Source organism: Bos taurus, chromosome 8, assembly GCF_002263795.3.
Source record: "Bos taurus isolate L1 Dominette 01449 registration number 42190680 breed Hereford chromosome 8, ARS-UCD2.0, whole genome shotgun sequence".
Taxonomy (NCBI): domain Eukaryota; kingdom Metazoa; phylum Chordata; class Mammalia; order Artiodactyla; family Bovidae; genus Bos; species Bos taurus.
In genome coordinates, this window is record NC_037335.1 from 44600765 (window position 1) to 44626059 (window position 25295).

Below are 25295 nucleotides of genomic sequence, written 5' to 3' on the forward strand. Positions count from 1 at the left end.
ATCCACATGTAAATTCTTTTCATGCCACAGGGAACATGTATGAAAATTAACTATATACTAGGGAATAAAATGATATGGAGTATTATCACAAGGGCAATTAATTTAGAAAATAATAACAAAGTGGATACAGAAAAGCATTTGACAGATGCTTTTTAAAATCATCTATATTCATGATAAAAAATTCTGCACCTAGGAATCAAAAGGAAGTCCTTTAATCTCATAGAGTACTGCTAAAGAAAACTCTTGGACATAGGCTATAGGTGTTGACAGGATGTCATGCTAATTAGGGAAACAATTTGATGTGTTCATGTAGAACTTAAATCCTCGAGGGCCCCAGAAGTACAAGCATCAGGTATAACTTTTACGTACTTCCCTGTGATTGCTGTATTTCACAGTACTGTGAACAGAGAAACCTTTTACAGCAAGGCATGAAAACATTATTTTAAATACTCATAAAATGGAAACATTTTCCTCAGTAGAAGGGCAGTGTAGGGTAGTGAGATACAGCCCAACTTTGCAGTTAAAATCATGGCAGTGACTGGGTTCAGAGCTCAGCCCTGCCATCTACCAGCCGCATGTCTTTGAGCAAGTGATGTAATGCCTCTGAGCCTCAATTTTCTCACCTTTAAAATGGGGCTAATACTACCTACCTCACATAATAGATATATCTATCATAGATTATATAAAGATATAACCATCTACTATAAAGATTAACTCAGTGCATGAATTTGGCATACTGCTTGGCATGCAATACATAGACAGTGTCAGCTATTAAAAACTGCTAAAGAAGAATAAAAACTTTAGCACCCAAGGCACAAACTATAGATGAAAGCAAGAGAAGGCATTTCATTTTCCCACGACTTTTGCAAGCCAGTAAATCAATTCTCTGTTTTCTTGTATAGCCGATTCTATTGCCTGTGACTTAAACCCAGCCAAGAAACAGAACATCTTCTGGCTTCCAAGACTGCTTAGACAAGAGCAGGGATTATTTGATGTTCATATGTGCAAGCTACATGTTTAGCAGGGTGAGGCCTCCTGGCAGCCTTCAGTGATGGAGCCACAAGTGCAGGCGGGGCTGCTGCTGAGGGCCAGGCTGTATCTCATTTCATGCTTACAACAGTTCTGTGGAGCAGGAACTATTCTTAGCATCCCAGTTTCAAAATTGATGCACAGAAAAAACAAAACAAAACCAAGGATACACAGAGACATTAAGCATCTTGTCCGTGCGTGCTGGAGGGGGATTTAAGGCCAAGCCTAATAGATCCCGGTGTGCAACCAACATACTATAAGTCCTCTCATTGTACTCAAGTCTTAACTTCTTGCCCCACTTCCTGAGTGGTCAAGCAGTATATCAACCTAAAACACTGCTTGGATGGTTCACCTTTCGCTCTGATTGGCTGCTCTTGCTTCACAAATCACCCTAACACTTGGTGGCACCCTACAACAATGATTTCAGCATGCTCATGGGGCCTGTAGGCTAGGAATTTGGGCATAACAGAGTTGGGTGGCTTGCCTCTGCACCCGAATGTCTTAGAATCTCCAGTGGGAAAACTAAAAAAAACTGGGAGTGACTCAGATGGCTGGGAGCCGGAATCTTCTGGAGACCTCTTCACCATTTTGGCCTTGAGATAGTCATCTTCTAACACAGGAGGTTGCTGAGGGCAGTGTGGGGAAGCTGCCAGGCATCTGTGACCAAGACTCACAAGTCATAGAACAGCACTCCTGCCAAACTCTATTGGCTGAACAAGCCTGCCAAGTTTCTAGAGAAGAGGAACTAGACCCCACCTCTTAGTGGGAAACTGTTAACGTCATTTTTATCCTTTTAATTTGGATCATAATATCAATATAATAAAGAGGGTCCCAGGCCTAAAAGCCAATGATGGTTCAGCAGCATAGAGTTCCTAAGACATATTCTCTTTATCTATACCTTCTGGTTTGGAAAATGTTTTTGAAATAAGTGTTATAAGTGTTTATACAGCAAACAAAAAAAATTGTGTTTAATCACAAATGAGTGTGATTTCAATAGCTATGTGTGCACCAGAATCATTGTGGGAGCTTGTTAGAGCTACACATTCCCTGTCTGGTCCCTAGATCCACTGAAATGGCATCTCTATGATGGGAGCCCAGAGGAGCATCCCCAGGTGATTCCTATCTCATCCTCAGGTAGCCATCTGCTGACCAGTCTTTGGGAGACTGCTCCTGATGCTTTTAATCTGTCTCTAAGGAGCAAGGCATTCTGGGATCTACATGCAGAAACGCAAGCTGAATCACATTATTGTTCCAACCCTAGGAATCTAGTTGTCTTAAAATGGCTATGACTACTTATAACCTAGATCCTGGCTTCAAAAGAGGAGGTGAACGACGACAAAGAGAGTCCCTTGAGAACATGAACTGGAGAGTGTTGTGTGTGTGTGTGTGTTTTAGACCTCTGCCTTTAATCTTGGAGTTCAGTTCAGTTGCTCAGTCATGTCCAACTCTTTGTGAACCCATGAACCTCAGCGTCCCAGGCCTCCCTGTCCATCACCAACTCCCAGAGTTCACCCAAACCCATGTCCATTGAGTCGGTGATGCCATCCAACCATCTCATCCTCTGTCATCCCCTTCTCCTCCTGCCCTCAATTTTTCCCAGCATCAGGGTCTTTTCAAATGAGTCAGCTCTTTGCATCAGGTGGCCAAAGTATTGGAGTTTCAGCCTCAGCATCACTCCTTCCAATGAACACCCAGGGCTGATCTTTAGGATGGACTGGTTGGATCTCCTTGCAGTCCAAGGGACTCTCAAGAGTCTTCTCCAATACCACAGTTCAAAAGCATCAATTCTTTGGTAATCAGTTTTCTTTATAGTCCAACTCTCACATCCATACATGACCACTGGAAAAACCATAGCCTTGACTAGACGGACCTTTGTTAACAAAGTAACATCTCTGCTTTTTAATATGCTGTCTAGGTTGGTTATAACTTTCCTTCCAAGGAGTAAGCGGCTTTTAATTTCATGGCTGCAGTCACCATCTGCAATGATTTTGGAGCCCAGAAAAATAAAGTCAGCCACTGTTTCCACTGTTTCCCCATCTATTTGCCATGAAGTGATGGGACCAGATGCCATGATCTTGGAGTTACATTTTGCTAACAGTTTTGCAAGTGGGGAGGTGGGCAATCTAGTTTCCCTTTAAACCAGCAAGTGTATTCTCATCAGGAAAACCTTTGATGTCTATTGTGGAGTTACCCAGTAAAGAGAAACATGGAGACATGCTTGGGACATTGGAGGAGGTAGGCAGATAGTGTGGCAGTTTGAACCAGTCAGTCATTTCCCATCTTTTGCCATGTTTTGGGGGCAGATAGAGGGATAGAAAGAAGAGAGGAAAGAGGGAAAGGGAGAGAGTGGCCAGGGGAGCAGTTCTATGACAGGGAAGCTGTGAACTCTTGCAGGTCGGTCTGTGTTTGCACAACAGGACAATGAAAGGCCCCCAAGATTCTCCCGGCGCCTTTCAACCGTGCCCCCGAATGCTGGCCAGCACGTGTGTGTGTATTCTCTCCTTCTCCAGCCTAACATGCTTCTGAGTGTGGACCCAAAGGCAGCTCCAGTTTGAATAAGTAGGAAAAATGGCTTCAGGACTCTTCTGCTTGATTTTGGATTTGCGACCTAAGTGCTGCCGCTCACCTCCTAAAGCCCCAAGTCAGTCGTAAAGATGGGGGAGGGGGTAGAAGGGGCCGGGCAGGCCTGGACAGTGTGGTTTCTGTCAGGCTCATCACTGCACTCCCGGGACGCTAGTTTAGTTTTTGCTTTGATTGAACTTCTTTGGGAGTCTCTCCTCGCTCATCTCCTGAGATGGTTTTCTCCCCCTCAGAAGAGAGCATTTATGGAGGCCTGTTTTTTTATATTTGCAAGATAGATGGGTACCCTCAGGGAGGGAGCTTGCGCTTGGAATTCAGATTTATCTATAGTCATTTTTCATATTCTGTATTTTGGTTAATTTTAGGTCCATTTTGGATCAAGACACATAGATTTATTACATGAAAAGGGGATTAAATTTAGGAGCATGGTTGCATGCATTGTATTAATAATAAAAGAGCAAAATGTTTGCAGTGTTTAGCATTTTCAGTTAACTTTTATTAGCAAAAGAAATCATTTGATATTTGCTTTCAGTAACAGTTTCTCTTCTAGATGCTTCTCAAATGGATTTGAAATAACCAGTCATCTTTGTTAGTTAAAATATGGGCTCTTGGAAACAGGGCGGCATCTAGCCTCTAGGGCTCCTTTTTGTGAATTAGAAAAAGCCCCCTCAGGAGGAATGCACAGGATAGTGAGGCTGGGAAAGTGCATCTTTGTGAAAAGGCAAAGGCAGCCTGTCCTCTGATGCAGATCCTTGTGAGGACGCCTGCCTTGCTGAGAGGAGCTGGCATACACTTCCACCCTCACTTACTCTTTGGGCCAGGCCCTTATAAAGTGGCCCTGACTGTTAGTTACAGATCCCAGGACATGGCTCTCTCTGGTACATTATGTGAGTGTTTGGGATTTGAGGGTCAATATAATCAAAAACTTTCTCCCTACTGTAGAGCACAAGGAACTATACTCAATATTTTGTAATAACCAAAAGGGAAAAGAATCTGAAAAAGAACAGATATATACATATATATGTATAAGTGAATCACTTTGCTGTACACCTGCAACTAACACAATATTATACATCAATTATACTTCAACTTTTAAAAAGTTCAGAAAAAAAAAAAAACCAAAAAACCCTTTCTACAACACTGAGCTGTATTGGAAACAAAGCCAGAGGATGCCTCCAAGTTTATAATCTCAGAATCTCAGCAGGTTGCTCTGACTCCTAGGATGCAGGAAATGTCACATTCCTGTATTGTATGGGTCTCTAACTCCCATCTGAATTGGCAAGAAGCACAGCAGCGGCCATCTGGGGCTCCTTCCCTTTTCCAGATCATATGAAACAGCTCAGAGGAGATGGAGCAGGGAGGTGGTGCACGCCATCCTGGGGAAGAGTGCAGGCCTCTGTGGTTGTCTTCCCCTCCGCGTGTTGTCCGTCCTCTGTCTGGGGCACTGCTCTGGGCGTGGGTGCAGGGTCTTCTCCCTAACAGTCCTCTCCATTGCCCACAGGCCATCCTTTCTCAGTGTGTCCCTCCCTCCTTGGTGGTGCTGCGTCCGAGGGGGCTGGGGCTCCCACCAATTCCAGAACTCAGAGATCTTTTCCCTTTACTGCTTTCTTGGATTGGATAGCTTTCCTTTTCTTTGAACTCTGGATTGTGAAGGTTTCGCCCAGCTCTAGCTCCACGTTTACACTTAGTGCTGGTTGGAACCATCCAAATGCCTGTTAACCCTTTATAGGCAGAGCAGTTCCTGGCCTCTGTTTGGCCTTAGGAGCGGGCAGGTGGGGGACTGGATGGACAGTTTCATCTCTACCTGGTGAATCTTCCTGATGAAGAGGATGCAAAGCCCAAGGTAGTTTCTCAGTAGATCACCCACTGCATTAAGCACTCAAAACAACATTCCAAACCCACCATTTTTGTTTAGATCTCTCATAGGCAAGACACGTAGTATTTGGAAGAAAACAGACACATTTAAGAAAAAGTTTGCCTTTTGTAGCTTAGACTTTGGTCAGAGAATGGAGAGATCTTGCCTGGGAATATCAGACAGACTTCGTGAAAAAGGCCTTGAGGGATGGGTGAGATTTCAGCATCAGTCCAAAATGAGAGAACAAGACACGTGAAAGTGGAGAAGAGCGTGTGGGCTGCCTCGGGCTGAGAAATCAGAGTTCAAGGGGTACAGTGCAGTGAGACAAGGGGCAGGCGGAAGACTGGGGAGGTATTGTGAAAAGGAAGGGTGTATTCATTTCTTCTGGCTGTTGTGTAACAAACTACCACGAACTGGGTTACTTAAAACAATAGATGTGTATTCCCTCAGAGTTCAAGAGGCCAGAATTCTGAGCTCATGGTGTCAGTAGGCACACACTCCCTTTGGAGGCTCTGGGAGAGGATCCTTGATCTTCCGTCTTCTGGTGGCTGCAGGTATTCTTTGGCTTGTGACCACATCCCTACATCATCTCATCTCTTTCTCCTCTGTGTGCATGTGATCTCCCTCTGACTCTCTCCTATAAGGACTCTTGGCATTGCATTTAGGGCCCAGCTGAAAAATCCAGGATAATCTTCTCATCTCAAAATCTTTCACTTAATCACATCTGTTTTCCAAGCAAGCTCACATTCACAGATTGCATGGAATAGGACATTATATCTTCAGGGGTTAAGAGGTACTGTTCTGCTTGAGATGAGGGTGAGGTTAGCACAGTGCAAAATTTAAGGGAGTGCCAAAAAATTCAGTACTCAAGATAAATATTGTAATGCAATACTTTTTTAAATGCAAAAAAAAAAAAAATCCATGATAAACGAAGTATCCAAATTTAAACTAGAGACAGACTCCATTTCCCTCTTTAGGCTTATTAACTCAAGATAACAGCAAAATCCACTCAACCATCCAAGGTAGAGGAAGAACACTAGAACTGTGGTTTGAGCATGGTCGAATGGATGCCTTGCTGACACAGTTGGCTGCAGAATGAGCACTCACTGTTTCCTACTCGAGTGTAGAAAAACTATGTCAAGCACTCCAAGAGACACTGGAAACAGGAAAAAAAAAAAAAAGAGAGAGAGAGAGAGACTTTATTTCTAACGGATTGTAGTCTCTGTTAATTTATTTCCTTTATTCACGAAGAGTCATCTTGGAACTTCTAGTACATTCACAAAATGGGAAATGCTCTTCTCCCCACTGTCCACTGCCCACCTGTTCTCCCCACTGTCTACATGGCCCCTCGTTTGACATGGGACTTGTCTGGTACAGTGGGCTGATGATCCTACTATTTCTCCCATCTCTCCCCTTAGGCTCATCTTGTCCACTCTAGTTTTCCTTGTCATGCACAGGTCTCACGTTCAAAATTGGGTCATAGAAAGAGCAGTAGAGGAGGAACCAGTGTTACTTATCCCAGCTTAGCCACCAGACAGACATGTAACCCTGGGCCAGTCATATCTCCTCTATGAACTCCATTTCTGCATCTGTGACATGAATGAGTCAAAATAGACCATCCTGTGCTCCTTTCTGCTTCTCAAGTGCTGTGTCCAGCAGCTCCTCAGAAATCTCATATCAACAGGCTTCTAATTTTTCATCCCTCTTCTCACTCCCCAATCTGAGAGCCTTTGCAGTTGCCTCAAGAAGATTCAGTTCAGTTTAGTCGCTCAGTCATGCCGGACTCTTTGCGACCCCATGAACCACAGCACACCAGGCCTCCCTGTCTATCACTAACTCCTGGAATCCACCCAAACCCATGTCTGAGTCGGTGATACCATCTAACCATCTCATCCTCTGTCATCCCCTTCTCCTCCTGCCCTCAATCTTTCCCAGCATCAGGGTCTTTTCAAATGAGTCAGCTCTTCACCTCAGGTGGCCAAAGTATTGGAGTTTCAGCTTCAACATCAGTCCTTCCAATGAACACGCAGGACTGATCTCCTTTAGGATGTACTGGTTGGATCTCCTTGCAGTCCAAGGACTCTCAAGAGTCTTCTCCAACACCACAGTTCAAAAGCATCAATTCTTCGGCACTCAGCTTTCTTTATAGTCCAACTCTCACATCCATACATGACCACTGGAAAAACCATAGCCTTGACTAGATGGACCTTTGTTGGCAAAGTAATGTCTCTGCTTTTGAATATGCTGTCTAGGTTGGTCACAACTTTCCTTCCAAGGAGTAAGCGTCTCTTAATTTCATGGCTGCAGTCACCATCTGCAGTGATTTTGGAGCCCAGAAAAATAAAGTCTGACACTGTTTCCACTGTTTCCCCATCTATTTTCCATGAAGTGATGGGACCAGACGCCATGATCTTAGTTTTAGCCCTATCTCTCTTCCACGATGAATGGTTGATGATATGAGAGCAGTATCTGGAATTCACATATATTAAAGATGTAATTTCTAAAGAAAAACGTGATAGTAAAAATTCTGATCCTCCTGCTCACCCAGAGTGCCCTTCTTGAATAGCCACAGAAGTCTATCAGCCTCATCATTTTCTTTTCATCAAATTGATATAGCATCCTTTCTGCCACCAACATTTATTCAGTGCCTCCTAAATAGCAGCACTTTTCAGTGATACCCTCTTGGTGTGATCATTCTAGACCATGCATTCTGTGTGCACACACAAATACACAGTTCTGTCTCTCTCTCTCTCTCTCTCACACACACACACACATACACACTCAAGCAAGAAAAAACACACATTAATTTATGATCCTTAATCATGACTTGAAGCTCCCATTTTACAGGGCTGGCAAAAAAATTCACACTTGGGCATATTTAGGGATCTCAGAATTCCCAAGGTTCCTCCAAAATATGTGGAAGGATCCAAGTGATGTTCACTCCGAGGTGATCATCACTGACGCTCTTCTTCCCAAACCCTCACAGTCTCTTGAGGGGCACACGGTTCCACAGTTTCTGTGTCAGGTTGGCCTGGGGCTCAAAGTGGGAATTCTTGTGTTTAAGGTCTTTCTCGTAGGGGGTTTTCAAAAATGTGTTTCCTTCCTTTCAGTTTTCGTAATTACCATGGAAGCCTTCTTCTATGACATGGTCAGGACAAGGGATAACTGCTTGGTTCATTACAACAAAAAGGGAGTTGAGAGGTAATTAAATGCATTTGTATCTTGACCATTGTATTTTTAGCACAAAACAAATTACTTTTACTTTTTCAAACTGAGGTAGCATTCTTTTATTCTATCAATATTTATTCAGCACCTCCTAAGTAGCAGGCACTTTTCTAGCCTTAAATTAGACAAAGTTCCTGCTTTCTTGGTGTGACTGCTTATATATATATATATATGCTAGAATTTGGTCCAAGACCTTTTCTTTGAATAGGGGCGTACTGTTTGGTGTTATAATTATCTTTCTTCAAAAGATTCCCACTCATAATTCATCATCTGTAATGTCCACCTTTAAATTCTTTATTGTCAGTGAGAACTTAAAGCCACTTATGAGGCAATCTGAAAAAAGAATTTTCTATACCTTAAAAAATTCTCCCCAATATTTTACAGCATCTCAAAGTTACATCTCAAATGTAACTTGACAGGCATAACTAATCACCATTATCTAATTCTTCCCAAAGCACTCAACTTAATTTGCATTTAAAGAACTCTTCCTATTTATTCTCACATTTCACTGGTTTACATATAATTTAATAAATTCAAAGTTTCAATAACAAGTACAACAGGCATTAACATGTTTAGGAACAAATGTAACTGACTCCTAATAAGCACATAGCTCAGCTGCTGAGGCAGAAGCAGGTGACTATGTTAGAGAACAGTGGCATCAGTCAGGATGTTTTACAGAAGAAATGGGGAGGATAGGTTCATCTGTAGAGTTCAGCGGAGATCTGTTAAGAGAACACCTGCAGTGTTTACAATACTGATTTGCAACTGAGTTGCCCTCACCTCTTGCCAATAGGTACCACCATGTAAAGGTATGGCATAGAAAATCCTTAATCTTGAAACTTACAATGATGTCAAACAAACTACACCAGTGCTCTCCATGGAAAAAATAGTATTCCTTGATAAACTCACTTGATAAATAAAAGAGTAATCCCTTGATAAATAAAATTTGCCATAAAAATGAATTCAATAAAAACATACAGCAAATATTGCCTTCTATCTCACTAACTCTTGCCTGAGGCATGTTCTGTCTTGATAAATGTGTTAAAAATTGGCAGCAAGTAGAAATTTTCTCTTTGATGAAATTAGGAAGATTAAAGAAGAATGGAAAACAGTGACTTTTTCAGTGTTCAAGCAGCACGTCCAATGCACCATGGAAAATAATCCCCTGTACCCCCTAAAACCATCTTGAACAGTGTGTGCTCCTCACTTTGGAAAATACTGCCTGCATCCTATGAAATGACGAGCAGCTGAAGGGCAAGACACAGTTCATCCTCCCCTTCATGTCCTTTGCTTTTCCAAGAATCTATCCCCTAGGCCCTCAAAGCTCCCTGCCTCCTCCTAAGGGACACCAAGGTGCCCCGTGAGCCGCCGTGTTACAAGATGGGAGGAGACAAGCCGTTATTTTCTGCTGCACAAGCTGAAGGGTTGGCCTTTCTCTGAAACATCAAGGTTCTTCAGGCCCAGGGACTTAGGATAGAGAATGCATGTTTTTCCTCAAGTTCACGTAGAGGGGCAGGGTGTGTGTTGTGGGGTGTACATGTGGAGGAGGGCGCTGTCACAGAGGAAAACTGAGGGGTTTTCTGAACTTCCTTGAATGACAGCGCTATGATCCTAGAACACTCCAATGTTCCAGTAGTTGGACTGTGCAAGTTCCTGTCTTAGAGCAGTGTTTGGGGAGCTAGATAAGACTTTGGAGATCATCTTGTCCCTCTCCCCCCCGCCACCCTGCCCACCCTGGCCTCCTCTTACAGAAGAGGAAACCAAGGACCAGAGAAAGGGTGCCCTGTTCAAGACGACTGCCTGTGCATCGCAAATTGGAACTGAATCCAGATGATTGGAGTAGAAACCCATCCCTGCGGCCCTCCTGGGACTGACGTGAGTTGTTCACAGACTTTCTTCCTTCTTTTTCAGGCAGTGCTGAGCCCTCTCATAGCCATTGCGCTGAAAATATCCCAGATTCACGAGAGAACTGGCCGGAGGGGCCCTACCGTCATCACCTGAATGGAGGAAAGATCACTCACCAGGGCCAAAGAGTGCGCTCAGCGGGGGACACTTCACTCATGCCTTCTTGCTTCCTGTTTGTGCCTCTTATGACTTTGAAAAAAAAAAAAAATGATTTGCTGGTTGTGGGGGGTGGGTGGGTGTAGGTGGGGGAAAAAAATCTGTTTTGTTTGGGTTTTAGTCAGTTTCTGCAATGCAACAGGGTCTTCGGTTGTCTGTGAAAGCCACACTGCCTTTCGATACCTGTGCTTTGTCACAAGAGGGAATTTGCCCTTTTGATAGAAAATAAGTGGGCCAGGAGCAGTCAGGGTATCTGTGCATCATTGGTGCCAGGTGAGAGAAAGTTCTGGAATAGCGGAGAGGGCAGTGCCAGAAGTCAGCTGACCCTAAGCCCAGGTCCGCTCAGGCAGACCTAAGAAGACTCTCCTCCTTTTCATCCCAGGTTAGGTCTCCCTTGGGCAAAAGTTGTGCAACTCCTAGTAGCCCACCTCATGCCCACCAACCACTTTATGGCCACTCACTCTCCTTCCCATCTCCAAAGTGCCTGTGCCACCCTCTTCACATCTTCTAGAGCTTTCCACAAACCACAATGGCACACTTTCAACAAAACATATCAAAGGGTGTTTTTTCTCTCTTATTTTGTAAATAGTATTAGCTATTAAGCTGGCTGCATTCCTTCAAATTCAGCCATTCATTATGCAGGCGGGAGGCAGTTTCCTGGCAGGATTCTGAGAATGAATGCTGAACATTTTCAGGCCCTTCCTTGATTATATCACATGGGTTGATACATGGGTCGATCTGATTCCCGTTGAGATGGCAAAATACCACCACATCAGCTCTCTCTCTGACTTTCTCTCACTGCTGTCTTATCTCCCAGTGAGGGTCTGCACTTGTTTGGACACTGTTCAGATCTTACTTATCGTGGCTGTCAAAGGAGACAGTGACATGCTCCACAAGTAGGAGATGAAGCGGATGCTGGAAGAGAACCTGACTGGTGGCACCGGGTGATGGCCCTAATGAGATGGAGGGGAGAGTGGGGCCCCCTGCTGGAGAGCAGAGGGTCACAACTGGCTTTCTTGGCCCAGAGAAAGGATATTGCAGCCCTGGCAGCCTCCATCAGCCCTCTCAGCCAGAAGCCTGGGTTCACGGGACCTGTTTGCGCATGTTTTGCTTCCTTGGGAACGGCAGTCACTTGCCGTGTGACTGGTGAGATAGGTTATGCGCTTTGACTGTTCAGCAGTGTGTTATTGCTGTAGTCAAGATTAGGGCAAGCAGGGAAACATCCCCAGCAAGGTGTTTGTTTCCATTTTCTATCTATGCTTCTGTCAGATACTTGCTAGGACCTTTATTAGCCAATAAAAAAAATTTCTGATTTCAGCCTTATGCAAGAATTGTGGATTTTTGCTTGTTTTGTCATTTGAGAAACTCCAGTAGTGGTCACTCTTCTGATAGGTTTGCCTTTTGGAACACTTGCAGGGCTGGTTTTCCTTATGACGACCTTGGAAATTTAGTAAATAGAACTGAGAAGGCACAATGCTCAAAACCGCCTTTCAGCATCAGAAGCATGGTATCTAACCTTTCATCACAAGTATCTTCATTTCAAAATAGTAGGAGAGTGGCTTTGAGCTGAGAGTCTGAGGAACTAGTTATAAAATTCATCAACAGTGGAATACAACTTGTCTTGTTGCTTTGGTTCTCAACATGTTTAAAGTGGAGGTCCATGACAGTCAGCATGACTGGGCACACCCTCAGGCTTAACAAAGCCTATGTTTTTCTTCAATATTTTTTTCTCAAGTTTTTGAACTTTTCATCATCTCTAATTTTGAAGTCCCCAGGTAAATCAATCCTCACTTTAAAATTCTGTTTCTTTATTTCAGTGTGGAGTCATATGTGTCCAACAGCCCAAATATGCATTCATTCATTCAGCAAGCACTCCTTGAACAACTGCTCTATGTGGCATCCTGGGTTTCTTGGTGCAGCACATGGATGCATAAGATTCTATTCCTACTCCTGTGAGTTTGTAGTTTGGAAACAGGAGGCTGTGGTAAACATGCATAAAGAATCAGGTAGACATGAACTTTACAGCAGCAGCACAAGCAACCTGCTGGAGAGTACACAGAAAGATTGACTCCGAGATGGAAGGTAGTAGGCAACTAAGGTGTTTCCCAAGGAGTGGAGATTCCTGAGCCTGATAATCGCTTACAGAATTTCGTCAGGGGTGAATGCAGCAAGAACAAGGCTGGAAATTGAGAGGTAGAATGACTGGAGAGGAGGCTTGCTTTGAGTCTAGTGAGAGGTTGGCTTGGATGAATGGGATTGAAGCAGACACAGCATTACATATATCAGACCGAGCAAATGCTTGGGTCCAGCTTCGGAAAGCAGCAGCTGCACAGCCACCTATTTTTATGAGCTTTTTCTCAGCAAGGCTCCCAAAGGGAAGGTCCTGTAGTGGCTCAGGACCCAGCCTGCCTCTGGATCCTGCTCAAATTCACATTGCCAAAGTATGATTTCTGCTCTACATAGAATCCAAGCTTCTCTTGCTGAGCTGTACGTGGATGTCCTCTTGCTTTAGCCTCAGGAGAGGTGAAAGACAGGAAGTCACCCTTCTGCACATGATGTTCCTCGTGTTCTTAAAGATGGAGCTGCAACTGCCAGTCTCACTTAAGAGTAAATGATTAGAGAGGTCCAAGAATGTTGTGGGGACTGCAGGAGATGATCCTAGAAGGGACAATGAGTAGAGTGTGGCAACTGTCTGGACCACCCTTATGATCAGCTAGTATTGAGAGATTCACTCACTACACCATATGCAACAGTGTATATAATGCAGTGATTCTCAAATAGGGCAGTGCCACTACCCACCCAGGGGGTGTTTGGAGATGTGTGTGTATATGTGCCAGGGAGGTATTTACTGGGAGGGAAACAAGGACGTGAAATATCCTGCTTAGTGTCAGCCAGCCCCCTAGATCAAAAAAGTTGTTTTGCCTCATCTGTGATTCCTGAGTTTATTGGCTGACCTTGGAAATGGATAGACAGTCATTATTAAAATAAGATCCCTTATCAATTTTACTGATCTGAGATGCAGCCCACATCTACCATATTCACGGGATGAATAGTGCTGAATAACATTGCAGGCTGAAGGGTTTGCGTGTGACCTGAAGGTTTTCCACACAGGAAGCCTCAGATTGATGACCCGTCCCACGGCGGCATAATGGGCTGACAATTGGCTGCACTGAGCCAGCGTTCTCTGCAGGCAACATAGGCAATGACAGGGTTAATGGCTTGGTAACTTCTGATTGGCCAGTGTGGCTCAATGTAAGGCATGTCCATCACTCGTGTAGGGCGTGGGGAATTTGAAACGCACCTGTGAAAACCGGTAGCGCTACAACAGGTGCCTCCATTTCATTGGTTGATCACGCACCAGGTACTTGTGAAACACATGGGAGCTGATATTCCAGATACCAGCCTTGAAGAGGGTTCCATTCCTGAGTGGTGAAGGGTTACAGAAATCATGCACCTTTGGAAATGAACTTACTGCTAGTGTTTCAGTCTTTGGCCCTTCAACAGTTAGACACAGCAAGAAATTATCCAAGGCAACAGAGCTACAGTCCATGGGGTCTCGAAGAGTCGGACACGACTGAGAGACTTCACTTTCAGTTTTCACTTTCATTCACTGGAGAGGGAAATGGCAACCTACTCCACTGTTCTTGCCTGGAGAATCCCAGGGACATGGGCTGCCGTCATATGGGGTCGCACAGAGTCGGACACGACTGACGTGACTTGGCAGCAGCAGCAGCAGAGCTCAGCTGAACCCCTGCTCCACTCGCACCGGCTGGAGACTTCAACGGCCGATGGCTCCTGCGGCTGACGGCAGGCCCACTCGGTATGTGAATCAGCCTAAGTTGTCATGGAGCATTATAGAATATGTTGAAGGGCCGTGGTGTAAACCCATATCTTTTATCATCTTTCCGTGTCTTTTAGCACCTAGTAGGTGTCTTGGAAAATAGATGAGCAAAGGATGGATAGGATTGTTGGTAAAAGTGCTTGTGAATTTTTGAGTGGAGGGGTCAAAAAAGCGCACTTGACGCCTCTGTTGTGTGAAAGATGCAGCACGCTGTGCTCTCTAACTGGCCGTGTCATGCTCGTCTTTGGGGCGGAGGTGGCTGCTTTCACTTGCTACTTAGAGAGACGTGGTAATGGCGAGGACACCCCTGAGTATTCCCCCTCCCACTGACACGTGAGCCCGCTGTTCACGTTGGAGAGGAGGGGACCCGCAAAGCCTGCACTTTCTCAGTCCCAGCGCTCTCCCTGCCTTTCACAAAATCGTGGTTCTCAGTTCCTGGTATTAATTTGATTAATTTCATCATAAACTTTAGGAAGAAAAGGGGATACGTTGTCTACTTCTCCTGAGTGAATCCTCTGGGGAGGTGAGGGGTCGGGCAATGAATTCTTCTTAATCACAACGGGACACTTTTGTTTGATTTGCCCAGTGGGTTTTAATAGCTTCTGAAAGGCAGGATTTGTTGTGGGTAATAATCACGTTCTTGATGCTTGCTTTAGAGTAAATTTGTTTTTGTTTTTTTAAAAGGCAGTTCACACCTGTCAGTCATATGTCCTCAAAAAGCACTGGGCTTATTTTCTGAATCAATAGTTGATGTTCAGTAACGTTAGGTTGTTAGGCTTTGCGAAAAGGTTAACTCATCTAGATGCTGTGTTAGTTTCACATGGAAAATAAAACTTTGACTTATGTTCCTCTATTGATTTTTTTTTTCCTGATACAAAACAGCAAAAAGGGGAAACATTTAAGTACAAAATTTATTGCAGTAAAGAGATTAAGACAATTTTCTCATATAAATGAAAATTATATTTGTCTCAGTGGTATTTAGAAAAAACATCTATTACAAATTCAAATTCTGGACAAAAGCCCAGTGACAGAGCTTGTTCTAGTCAGTGAATGTGCTCAGACCCTAAGGAGAATTCCAGGGTAACCGTCTCAGTAGAGGAATAGAAAGAGATGACAAGAGAGAAATTATAAATTGCCTTGCTAATAAATGACCACCTTCCTGTTCGGCAACCATGAGTGACATTCATGTCCAGTTATGCTCCTGATGTCAAGGATTCAAATCACAGATGCCCAAAGTCCTGCTTTGTGTAAAGGAACCAGGATTTCCTCTTATGGTTTCCTGTGTGTCAGGACATGCTTCATCTGAGCGCTCAGCAATAACCAGAAGGAGGAGGCCACAGGGTCCCCATCTCATCTCTACAACCCTATCCTCCTCCAAAGCTCTTCATCTCTCCCTCCAGCATCCAAAGCCCTACTGTGCCCCTTCACCAAGGCTGTCTGTTATCAAGAAGGAGCTATCTTTCATCATAGTATAAGAATCAGATGGGAAAAAAAAAAAAAAAAAAGCATCAGATGAAAGGAAATTACAACTTGGTGAGGGCCAAGCTCCTAGGCAGAAAAACTGAGGAGGGTTTATTTACATTTTAAAAGAGAAGCCAGCCGGTTAACACTAAAGTTAACTTTTGCTGCCTCTCTAAGGGCTTCAAAATAATGCTGCTACCCTGGGGCTCCCCTTCTTGTTAAGGCCTATTCCTGAAGAGGGAGACAAGTCTTAACTTTTCCTTGGAAGGAGGGAAATAAGACAGGATTAGCACAACCGGAGAAGGCAATGGCACCCCACTCCAGTACTCTTGCCTGGAAAATCCCATGGACGGAGGAGCCTGGTAGGCTGCAGTCCATGGGGTCGCTAGGAGTCAGACACAACTGAGCGACTTCCCTTTCACTTTTCACTTTCATGCATTGGAGAAGGAAATGGCAACCCACTCCAGTGTTCTTGCCTGGAGGATCCCAGGGACGGGGGAGCCTGGTGGGCTGCCGTCTATGGGGTCACACAGAGTCGGACACGACTGAAGCAACTTAGCAGCAGCAGCACAACCTAGCACAGAAGTGTGAAGTAAAGTCTTCACGTGCTCTTCTATGGACCTTTCTTCACCCTCGTGGAAATAACTATGTTGTTGGAAAGGTTTAACTTCTCAAAGTCTCAATTTATGCATCTTTTCAATGAGAATAACCACAGAACTTATCTCTGCAGACTATAATGAGGGCTAAATAAAAAGCGTAAACAGTTACAGTAAAGAGCACGCCTTATAAAAGGTAGTCCATAATTGTCATACATTAATCCCAGCGTAAGGTCCTCACCTGACAGGGCAGGAAACTGAGGCCCAGAGAGACGAAGTTTCTTTCTCAAGCTCTAAAGCATCAGGCTAATATCCTCCCACCACTCTGCCACCTGACTTGTCCTCTTGTATTAAAACTTATAATAAGATCATAAGACATAATAAAGCTGAAGAGGAAGCATTGGGCTTCAAAATAAATGTATTAAATCTAAAAGTGTCTGGATCTGTGTTTTGAGACACAAAGAACTGTCTGTTAATAATTAAGGTACTACATTATAGTCTCCTTTCTTTCAAATCCTAGAGATTTACAGGGGGATTCACTGAAATATATGGGTATTTTAAAGCTTTTCAAGATTTATGTCTTCTGTATTAATACAACCTATGGCTAGCACATTCTTTTTTTCCCCTGAATCCTGTGTATTATGAATTTTTGAATATTCTCTTTATTCAACTTGAGTGTCTAAGAAATCTTCTTATATATGCTTGTAAAACCATCCCGTTCTTAAAATACTTATTTAAGATTTTGTGCTTGAACCATTTTGAAAGTAAGTATTGAAGTCACTTTCCTTTCACATAGAAATAAAATATACATACTTAAAGTCATACAAAGTAACATTCATGGGTTCCAGGGGCAAATCTCTTACAATGTGTGAATTACCATGCCACTGGCGTACGGTAAATGAGGATAACTATGAAACCAGCCAGCAGAACCCACAACTTAAACGATAATGACCGTTGGTGGCCAGCTTGCCTTTTCCCTTTGTGAGTATTTGTGATGCAGTCCAAGAAGGTGCATGGTGTCCAAACAGCATCTCTTTCTCCCTGCAGCCGGTCAGGAGATGGGAGAAGTGTTGGGGAAGAGCAGAAAGGCTGTCTGTGGAGCAGAGCTCTCACAACAAAACCTTTGCAGTCCAAAAGCTTCCTGGGTTGGGGTGGCTGCGAACCCTTTGAAATGCTTGCCTGCTGCCCCACCCTGCCCTTGCAGGCCAAGCACATACGCGGAATTGCACTGGCCTCACATGGTCCCACTGCGAGCTCTCGTGTGGGGTCACTGGTGTAGCTTCTCCTCCCACAGTCCCTGCCTGTGTTTATTATTAGCAGCTGCCTCCCGTGAGGGTACGTCGTGAGGGCTGGCGCACTTCCCCTGCTTCAGCACTCCTGGCTTCGCCTCTGAGCATCCTGCCACGGCCTTGCTGCCGCCACCCTCTCTGCCACAGACTCGTCATAGGGTGGTGGGGCCTCTGGGTGGGCCCCATCTTCATCCTGAAATTCAAGGCCCATCTCTGTGTACGGAGGTGGAGGAGCATCCGAGGTCTCTTGCTCTGTGTGACAGGCTCGCTTGTCAGCAGCAGGACTCTCTTCGTAAGCTGGAGGGTAAAAACCTGGTCTGGGGGACAAAATGCCACAGACATTCGCGTGTTATTTAAGTAGGTCGTGCCAAGGAGGCATATGTCCGCCTCTCCCAAATCCCACTGTGTGAAGCTAAACTGTTAGAAAACATTGATTCTGAAACAGATGTTCTTCCTCCCTGACATCCCAGGTTTTTTTTTTTTTTTTTTTTTAATGTGCTGCTCTTCCAGCAAAACCCTCTTTATCAGCCATGGGATGTATGCCTCTATAGTCATACTTTCCCCAGTGGGTTATTCCACATTATCCCCTCTCTCTTACTCATTGGAACCCAGAAATTTCAGTGGGAGATCCTTAGCAGGGGTATGGGACAGGCCTTGACTCTGGAATGTCTCTCTAACCAGTTATTTAGTTCATTCACTTCCTTGTCCCCATTCACACACATCGTCTTCTAGTCAGCTGTACTCATGGTCTCAGAGCCTCACAGCCAACAAATAATGAATGAAAACCAGCTCCATGAAGATTCCTGAACAATATCAGATGCTTCTCTTCCCTATTATTCAAATTTCAAGTATTTTCGCCCTGCCCCATTTCCATGCACACACACAAAATACTGATTTCTCAACTATTCGAACTGACAACTTTATGTAGATTTCAGTAGCAGCCCTTTCCATGCCAACAGGCCGATGGCTAAAGGAGCCTTTCATGCAGGAGTTGATGTACTCATCAGTAATCTTGCCCAACATTGCTAATTGCTAAATCCTCTGGCTTCTCCATCATGAATGGGATAGGGGGTGGCACAGATGTGAAGAAGAGTGAGGGTGAGCTTGATTGGGCTGTGTGATTATAGAGTGAACCCTTCCAGAGCCTGCAGGGAGTGTTTGTGGTGTGTAACCACAACAGAACAAGGACTGCCATTTGCAGCCACAGCTCCGTTCCAAACGTTACCAGGCCCAAAGCCAAGGAACTGAAGGAGCCATCTACTGTACAGCATAAATCTCAGCCTTCACTCAGAATAGCCAAGGCCGTGTCATGGGGCACATGCATAAAAGCATTGAAGACACCAAAGTGAGACACCAATCCCTGGACTGATTTGAGAGGCTCCAGGATGACTGCCGCCTGCCCCACATCCCTTCTCCCAACCCCCGCCCTCCCCTCACCACTTCACAGTCCCAGTGTCCTGAGTTCCACCTTTGCAGACCCCTTTGCTTTGAAGTCTCATTCTAGGTACCCCTTTCAAATGAAGATACTTCTGAGAAGTATGACTTACCATTTACTGACCCCCTAGCCATGCTAAGTGGGCTGGGCATCTAGAGACGCACTGGAAAGAGGCAGTAAGATGAGGGTGTTGTGACACCATCGTTTAGTGTTTCAGGACAATAGTATGCATGTGCTTGAAAATTTAAGCTACATCCTTAAGGCAATTGGTTACTCTTATCAAGATTCACATTCTGGAGGCAATCATATAACATTTATACCAAAGGAAAAAAAAGAAAACATCACTCTAGAAGCATCTTCTGCAGTCACTTCACCTTTAATTTTTTTTTACCAAATCCAAAGACTTTGCAGTTAGTGTAATAACATTGGAAATAGATTTGGGTCATTGTAGTTAGTATCTTATTAGTAAAAAATATAGTATCATGTATCATAGCATCATGTCAAAAATCAATTGTCATGGCTAATCACTCATATTCAAAATACATGGAGTAGCTAAAATATTTTAGACAAAGAGGACAAAGAATTTATGGAGTCTCGCTTCCCTGGTGGCTCAGATGGTAAAGAATCTGCCTTTAATGAGACAGACCTGGATTCAGACCCTGGGTCAGGAAGATCCCCCGGAGGAGGGCATGGCAATCCACTCCAGTATTCTTGCCTGGAGAATTCCATGGACAGAGGACCCTGGCAGGCTAGAGTCCATGAGATGGCAAAGAGTCAGACACAACTGAAATGACTTAGCATGCACGCATGCAGCCTGTCTGTATCTTAAGAATGATGCCTGGGGTTTTATCCCTAATGATTCTGTGTTTAGCCAAAAATTAGGAGATTTTTGGTTGTCTGATACTAATTTTAGGTAAGGTTAATCAAAATTATTTTTTTGTTATCAAGTATAAGTGAAGTCGCTCAGTTGTGTCCGGTTCTTTGCAACCCCATGGACTGTAGTCTACCAGGCTCTTCTATCTATGGGATTTTCCAGGCAAGAATATTGGAGTGGGTTGCCATTTCCTTCTCCAGGAGATCTTCCCAACCCAGGGATTGAACCTGGGTCTCCCGCATTGTAGGCAGATGCTTTACTGTCTGAGTCACCAGGGAAGTACCACTTTAGCTATTTTAAGTGTACAGTTTAATGGCATTAAATACATTCACATTGTTTTATAACCATCACCATTATTCATCTTCAGAACTTTTCCACCATCCTGAACTCAAACTCTGTACTCATTCAACAGTAACTCTTCATTCCCTCCTTCCCTTGGTAACTGGTAATCACTGTTCTACATTTAATCTATGAAATTTGACTGCTCTAGGTACCTCATATAAGTGGAATCACATAGTATTTGTTTTGGGGGCCTATTTCTGGCCAGTTTCACTTAATATAATGTCTTTAAGGTTCATTCATGTTACAGCTGCATCAGTATTTCCTTTCTCTTCAAAGATGAATAATATTCCATCTTTTGTATGTACTGTATTTTGTTTATCCATTCATCCACTAGATGGGTATATGGGTTGTTTCCACCTTTTCACAAACATGAAGAATGCTCCTGTGAACACTGATATACAAGTATCTGTTCAAAGCCCTGTTTTCACTTCTTTTGTCTGTATACCCAGAAGTAGAATTGCTAGATCAAATGGTGATTCTAGGTTTAACGTTTTGAGGCTCCTTCATACCATTTTCCAGAGCAGCTACACTATTTTACATTCCCACCAGCAGTGCACAAGCATTCCAATTTCTCCACATCCTTGCTAACCCCATGGGACTTGTAAGTTGCTCCCCAGTAAACTTTTAATCCCCAGATTAAAAGTCATTGACCTTTTCCAGAACTCAGCCACACCACAGCCCTCCCCAGTCCTCAGGCTTCTGAGCACATACCTGTCCACTGTGGCCAGGGGCAGGGCCCCCTGAGCATGGTACTGTCCAAGCACACGGTTGAAAACCCCTTTGCTTTCACTGGCCTGGTGGTAGGTGCTCCAGAAAATTCCACCCAGAAGGATCACAAACCCCAGAGGCAGAAGCAAATAGGCCAGGGTCAAGTTCCCCTGGCAGTTGAACAGGGAGGCTGAGGAAATGAAGAAGGCCCCCAGGCAGATCATCAGGAAGCCCGTCAGGAGGGCAAAGACACAGAGAACTAGACAGGTTCTGTTCTGCATCCCTGATCCTTTGGAACCCAGGTCCCTGACCCTGCCACCCCCCTTCTTCCCCTGCTCAGAGAGAATGCTCTCATTAGCCTGCTCACAGCTTTATATGCTCTGGACCAACTGGCCTTTGGACAATTAAATGAAGCAGGCTCTTAGAAGCTATTCATTAACCATTGAAAGTAACTCTAATATCCTTGGATGATTAACCTAAAAACACAGCCTTGTGTCCTGCAGGAATGGGTGTCCTGCAGGCACAGCTGTCTTGTTCTTCTGAGCTGGATGGGACCCTAGGCTGACCCCAGTTATTTGAAAGAAAGTCTCTCATCCTTTGATTAAAAATGTCTCTTGATCTCCAGGGCAGGTGATTCCAAATGAATGCTAGAGAAATTAGCTTTCCTTGCTGAACTACTTTCTTTGTGGTTTGGCAGGTAGTCCTTTCCTAATTGCTTCTTCCTTTTTCTATCCTAAAAAGATATTTTTAAAGGCTTTTATCATATTTGTCTTGCTTCTCTCAATAAATCTCTCTTTATTGACCTCACAATATGATGTTGGAAAGATTCCAAAAAAAAAAAGCCCAGGGGTGAACTCCCTGATTCAAAGAGGGGTGTCAGCAGGAGAGGGAAGAGAGTGCTGGCAAGGATTGTAATAGACAGAGCTTCAGGAATGCGAGGGAATTTCTGAGGGTGGTTGTCAGTGGTAGTGATCTGGTGACTTCTGCTTTGATTCTGTGTCTTTCCCATTTTGGGGGCCCAAATGTTGAAACCCTAGGTCATTTTTATTTAATATATAGGTGTTAGATAAAATTATTTTGCTTACTGTTCAGCTATCGGCCACCATACTTTCCTCACTGGAAATATTTAAACCAGATCTCACCCTTCCTCCTCTCAAAAAGGCCACTGATATTTGATAAAAGTCCCCTAAACATTTGTAGCATGTTTCCACCTCCATGCAAAACAGCTCCGTATAAGAAGTGCTGCCTGTTCAATCCTTACTCCCCGCCCCGCCTCCACTATGTATCTTAGGGTTTCACAGAGTGCACTAACGTATTAAAGGCTCTGAAAAGTCCTGCATTTTTTTCTCTCATAAAATAAATATTAAATGAAATTTGTTTTAGTAGATGCTACTAAGGGACTTCCCAGGTGGCACAAGTGGTAAAGAATCTGCCTGCCAATGCAGGAGATCTAGGTTCGAACCCTGGGTTGGGAAGATCCCCTGGAGAAGGAAATAGCAACCCACTCCAGTATTCTTGCCTGGAGAATCCTATGGACAGAGGAGCCCGGTGGGCTGCAGTCCATGGGGTCTCAAAGAGTCGGATATGACTGAAGTGACTTAGCACAGCACAGATGCTACTAAAAATCATTCCCTCCCTCTCCCCTGTACCATTGCTCTATGAACCATTGCCTTAAAAATCTTTCCAGAACCAGTCTTCTGTTTTCTGTCTAGAATTTGTTTCTTCTGTCTTGTCTGTCTGTGGTTTGGATGGTGGTGGTGGCAGTTTAATCACCAAGTCGTGTCTGGCCCTCGTGACCCCATGGACTGTAGTCCTATGCCAGATCTGGTTGAGGCTGTGATTCCTTTCTTTTTAACTTGGTGCTCTGGCATATCCCTGGGCTTCCCTGTAGCTCAGTTGGTAAATAATCCACCTGCAATGCAGGAGACCCTGGTTTGATTCCTGGGTTGGGAAGATCCACTGGAGAAGGGATAGGCTACCCACTCCAGTATTCTTGGGTTTCCTTTGTGGTTCAGCTGGTAATGAATCTGTCTGCAATGCAGGAGACCTGGGTTATATCCCTGGATTGGGAAGATCCCCTAGAGAAGAGAAAGACAACCCACTTCAGTATTCTGACCTGGAGAATATAGTCTATGGGGTTGCAAAGAGTCAGACCTGACTGAGCAACTTTCACTTTCACTTGGCATATTCCTGCCAAAACTCCTTCCCAGGGTGACTCTGGGTCACTTTTGTCCAAACAGATTCTCTTCAGTTCCTCTTTGATATTCCTCTACTCCACTACTGCATTATTATTATTTTCCATTACTTTCCCAATGAAAACAGTTCTTTGTGCAATGCCCTAGTGGAAGTTCCATGGATACCCTTTAGCCTCATACCCACTATCTCCTCAGCTCTACCTTCATTTGTGGGCTAGGGGAGAGATAGAGGTTCCTGGATAAAAAATGATACACAGTCCGTCCTCATTTCATCTCCTAACCTCTATCTCTGTTAGCTTCAATCCTTGTCCTCAGCTAACTTTCATCTTCTGGTCTTGATTTTATCCTTATAATCTTAAAGCAACTCCTCCCTCTTTTTCCAATTTTTTGTTATATTCAAAATTGTAATCAAATATATGTTTGTTTCTACTATCTAACATTGCCAATATAGTCATTATTAGCATAGAGAATGTTGTCCACCTCTCAAGGTGCAATTCTTGAGCACTTTCAGTTAAACTTACAGAGGAATTCTTAGATCCAATTGGTCTTGAGCTTGACAGATTTCTAATATGACCCCCAAAGATCCCTCCCTCCTGGGATCCATGTCCTCTTGAGTGTGGGCTGGACATAATGACCTGATTCCAACCAAGAGAATATGGCAAAGGTGATGGGATGGCCCTTCTGAGTTAGGTTACAAAAGACAGTGACATCTCTCTTGCTAGCAGACTCTCTCTATTGCCCTTGTGGCTTGTACTCTTTGAGGAAGAAAGTCGCTATATTGGAGAGGGCCGTATGAGAAGGCAGCTTCTGGCTGACAGTCAGTGAAGAGCTGAGGTCTTGAGTTACCCCAGCCAGGGAGGAACTGCAGCCTGCAAATGACATGAAAGACTTGCTCAGTTGAGCAGGGAGGTGACGAGACCCTAAGCAACACTTTGATTGAGAGACCTTGAAGCCAAGGACCCGGCTAAGTCATGGCCAAATTCCAGACCCACAGAAACTGTGAGATGATTAAGCATGTGTTGTTTTAAGCTGCTAAGTTTTGGGGCAACTTGTTAGGCAGCAGTAGGCAATGAACTACAGTAGGTAAACAGTTTGTTAGGACTTGGAGACCAGAGGAGACGATCAGAGTTAAATGTTTACCCAGTGTGGAGCACATAACAAGCGCCCTATCAAAGTCAGCTACAGTCACCCTCACTATGACTGTTACTACCATCACTGCTGTAATTCCAAAAAGCTGGAAAAGACCCAATATTTTCAACTAAAAGTTCTGCACTAGGAGCAGAGTCCCAAGAACAGGTAAATGGCAGTGCTTCCGAGCTATAATCAGGTATTAGAGTAAGGAGTGGAGAAGGCAATGGCACCCCACTCCAGTACTCTTGCCTGGAAAATCCCATGGACAGAGGAGCCTGGTAGGCTGCAGTCCATGGGGTCGCTAAGAGTCAGACCTCACTGAGCGACTTCACTTTCACTTTTCACTTTCATGCATTGGAGAAGGAAATGGAACCCACTCCAGTGTTCTTGCCTGGAGAATCCCAGGGATGGCAGAGCCTGGTGGGCTGCCGTCTCTGGGGTTGCACAGAGTCGGACACAACAGAAGCGACTTAGCAGCAGCAGCAGCAGCAGCAGCAGCAGAGTAAGGAGGGATTGCCTTCTCTTTGAGAACTTCCCACCCACAGGGTTGGGCTTCTTTGTTTCAAACCAAAACCTGAGGATGAATCAGACTGGGCATTATGAAAAGTCAGGCCTAGTTCTTGTGGTCACATGAATATTTGAGCAAGGACATTTTCTCCTCCAGTTCCAATAA

The 25295-nt window shown here is 44.3% G+C and overlaps 2 protein-coding genes across 2 annotated transcripts in view; one reads left to right on the forward strand and one right to left on the reverse strand.

Moving 5' to 3' along the window:
* PGM5 (phosphoglucomutase 5) overlaps positions 1-12073 on the forward strand; it is a 209470-nt gene extending 197397 nt beyond the window's left edge. Inside the window, 1 exon segment of the mRNA NM_001102335.1 lies at positions 10601-12073. Coding sequence (NP_001095805.1) covers positions 10601-10690 — 90 coding nt within the window. The 3' untranslated portion in view covers positions 10691-12073.
* A 3411-nt stretch (positions 12074-15484) lies between these two features.
* On the reverse strand, positions 15485-21645 carry TMEM252 (transmembrane protein 252). Its single transcript, XM_002689632.6, has 2 exons — positions 21300-21645; positions 15485-18254 (listed from the first exon to the last, which is right to left on the reverse strand). The coding sequence occupies exons 1-2, from the start codon at positions 21575-21577 to the stop codon at positions 18017-18019; spliced, it is 516 nt and encodes a 171-aa protein (XP_002689678.1). The 5' UTR covers positions 21578-21645; the 3' UTR covers positions 15485-18016.
* Positions 21646-25295: the final 3650 nt, after the last annotated feature.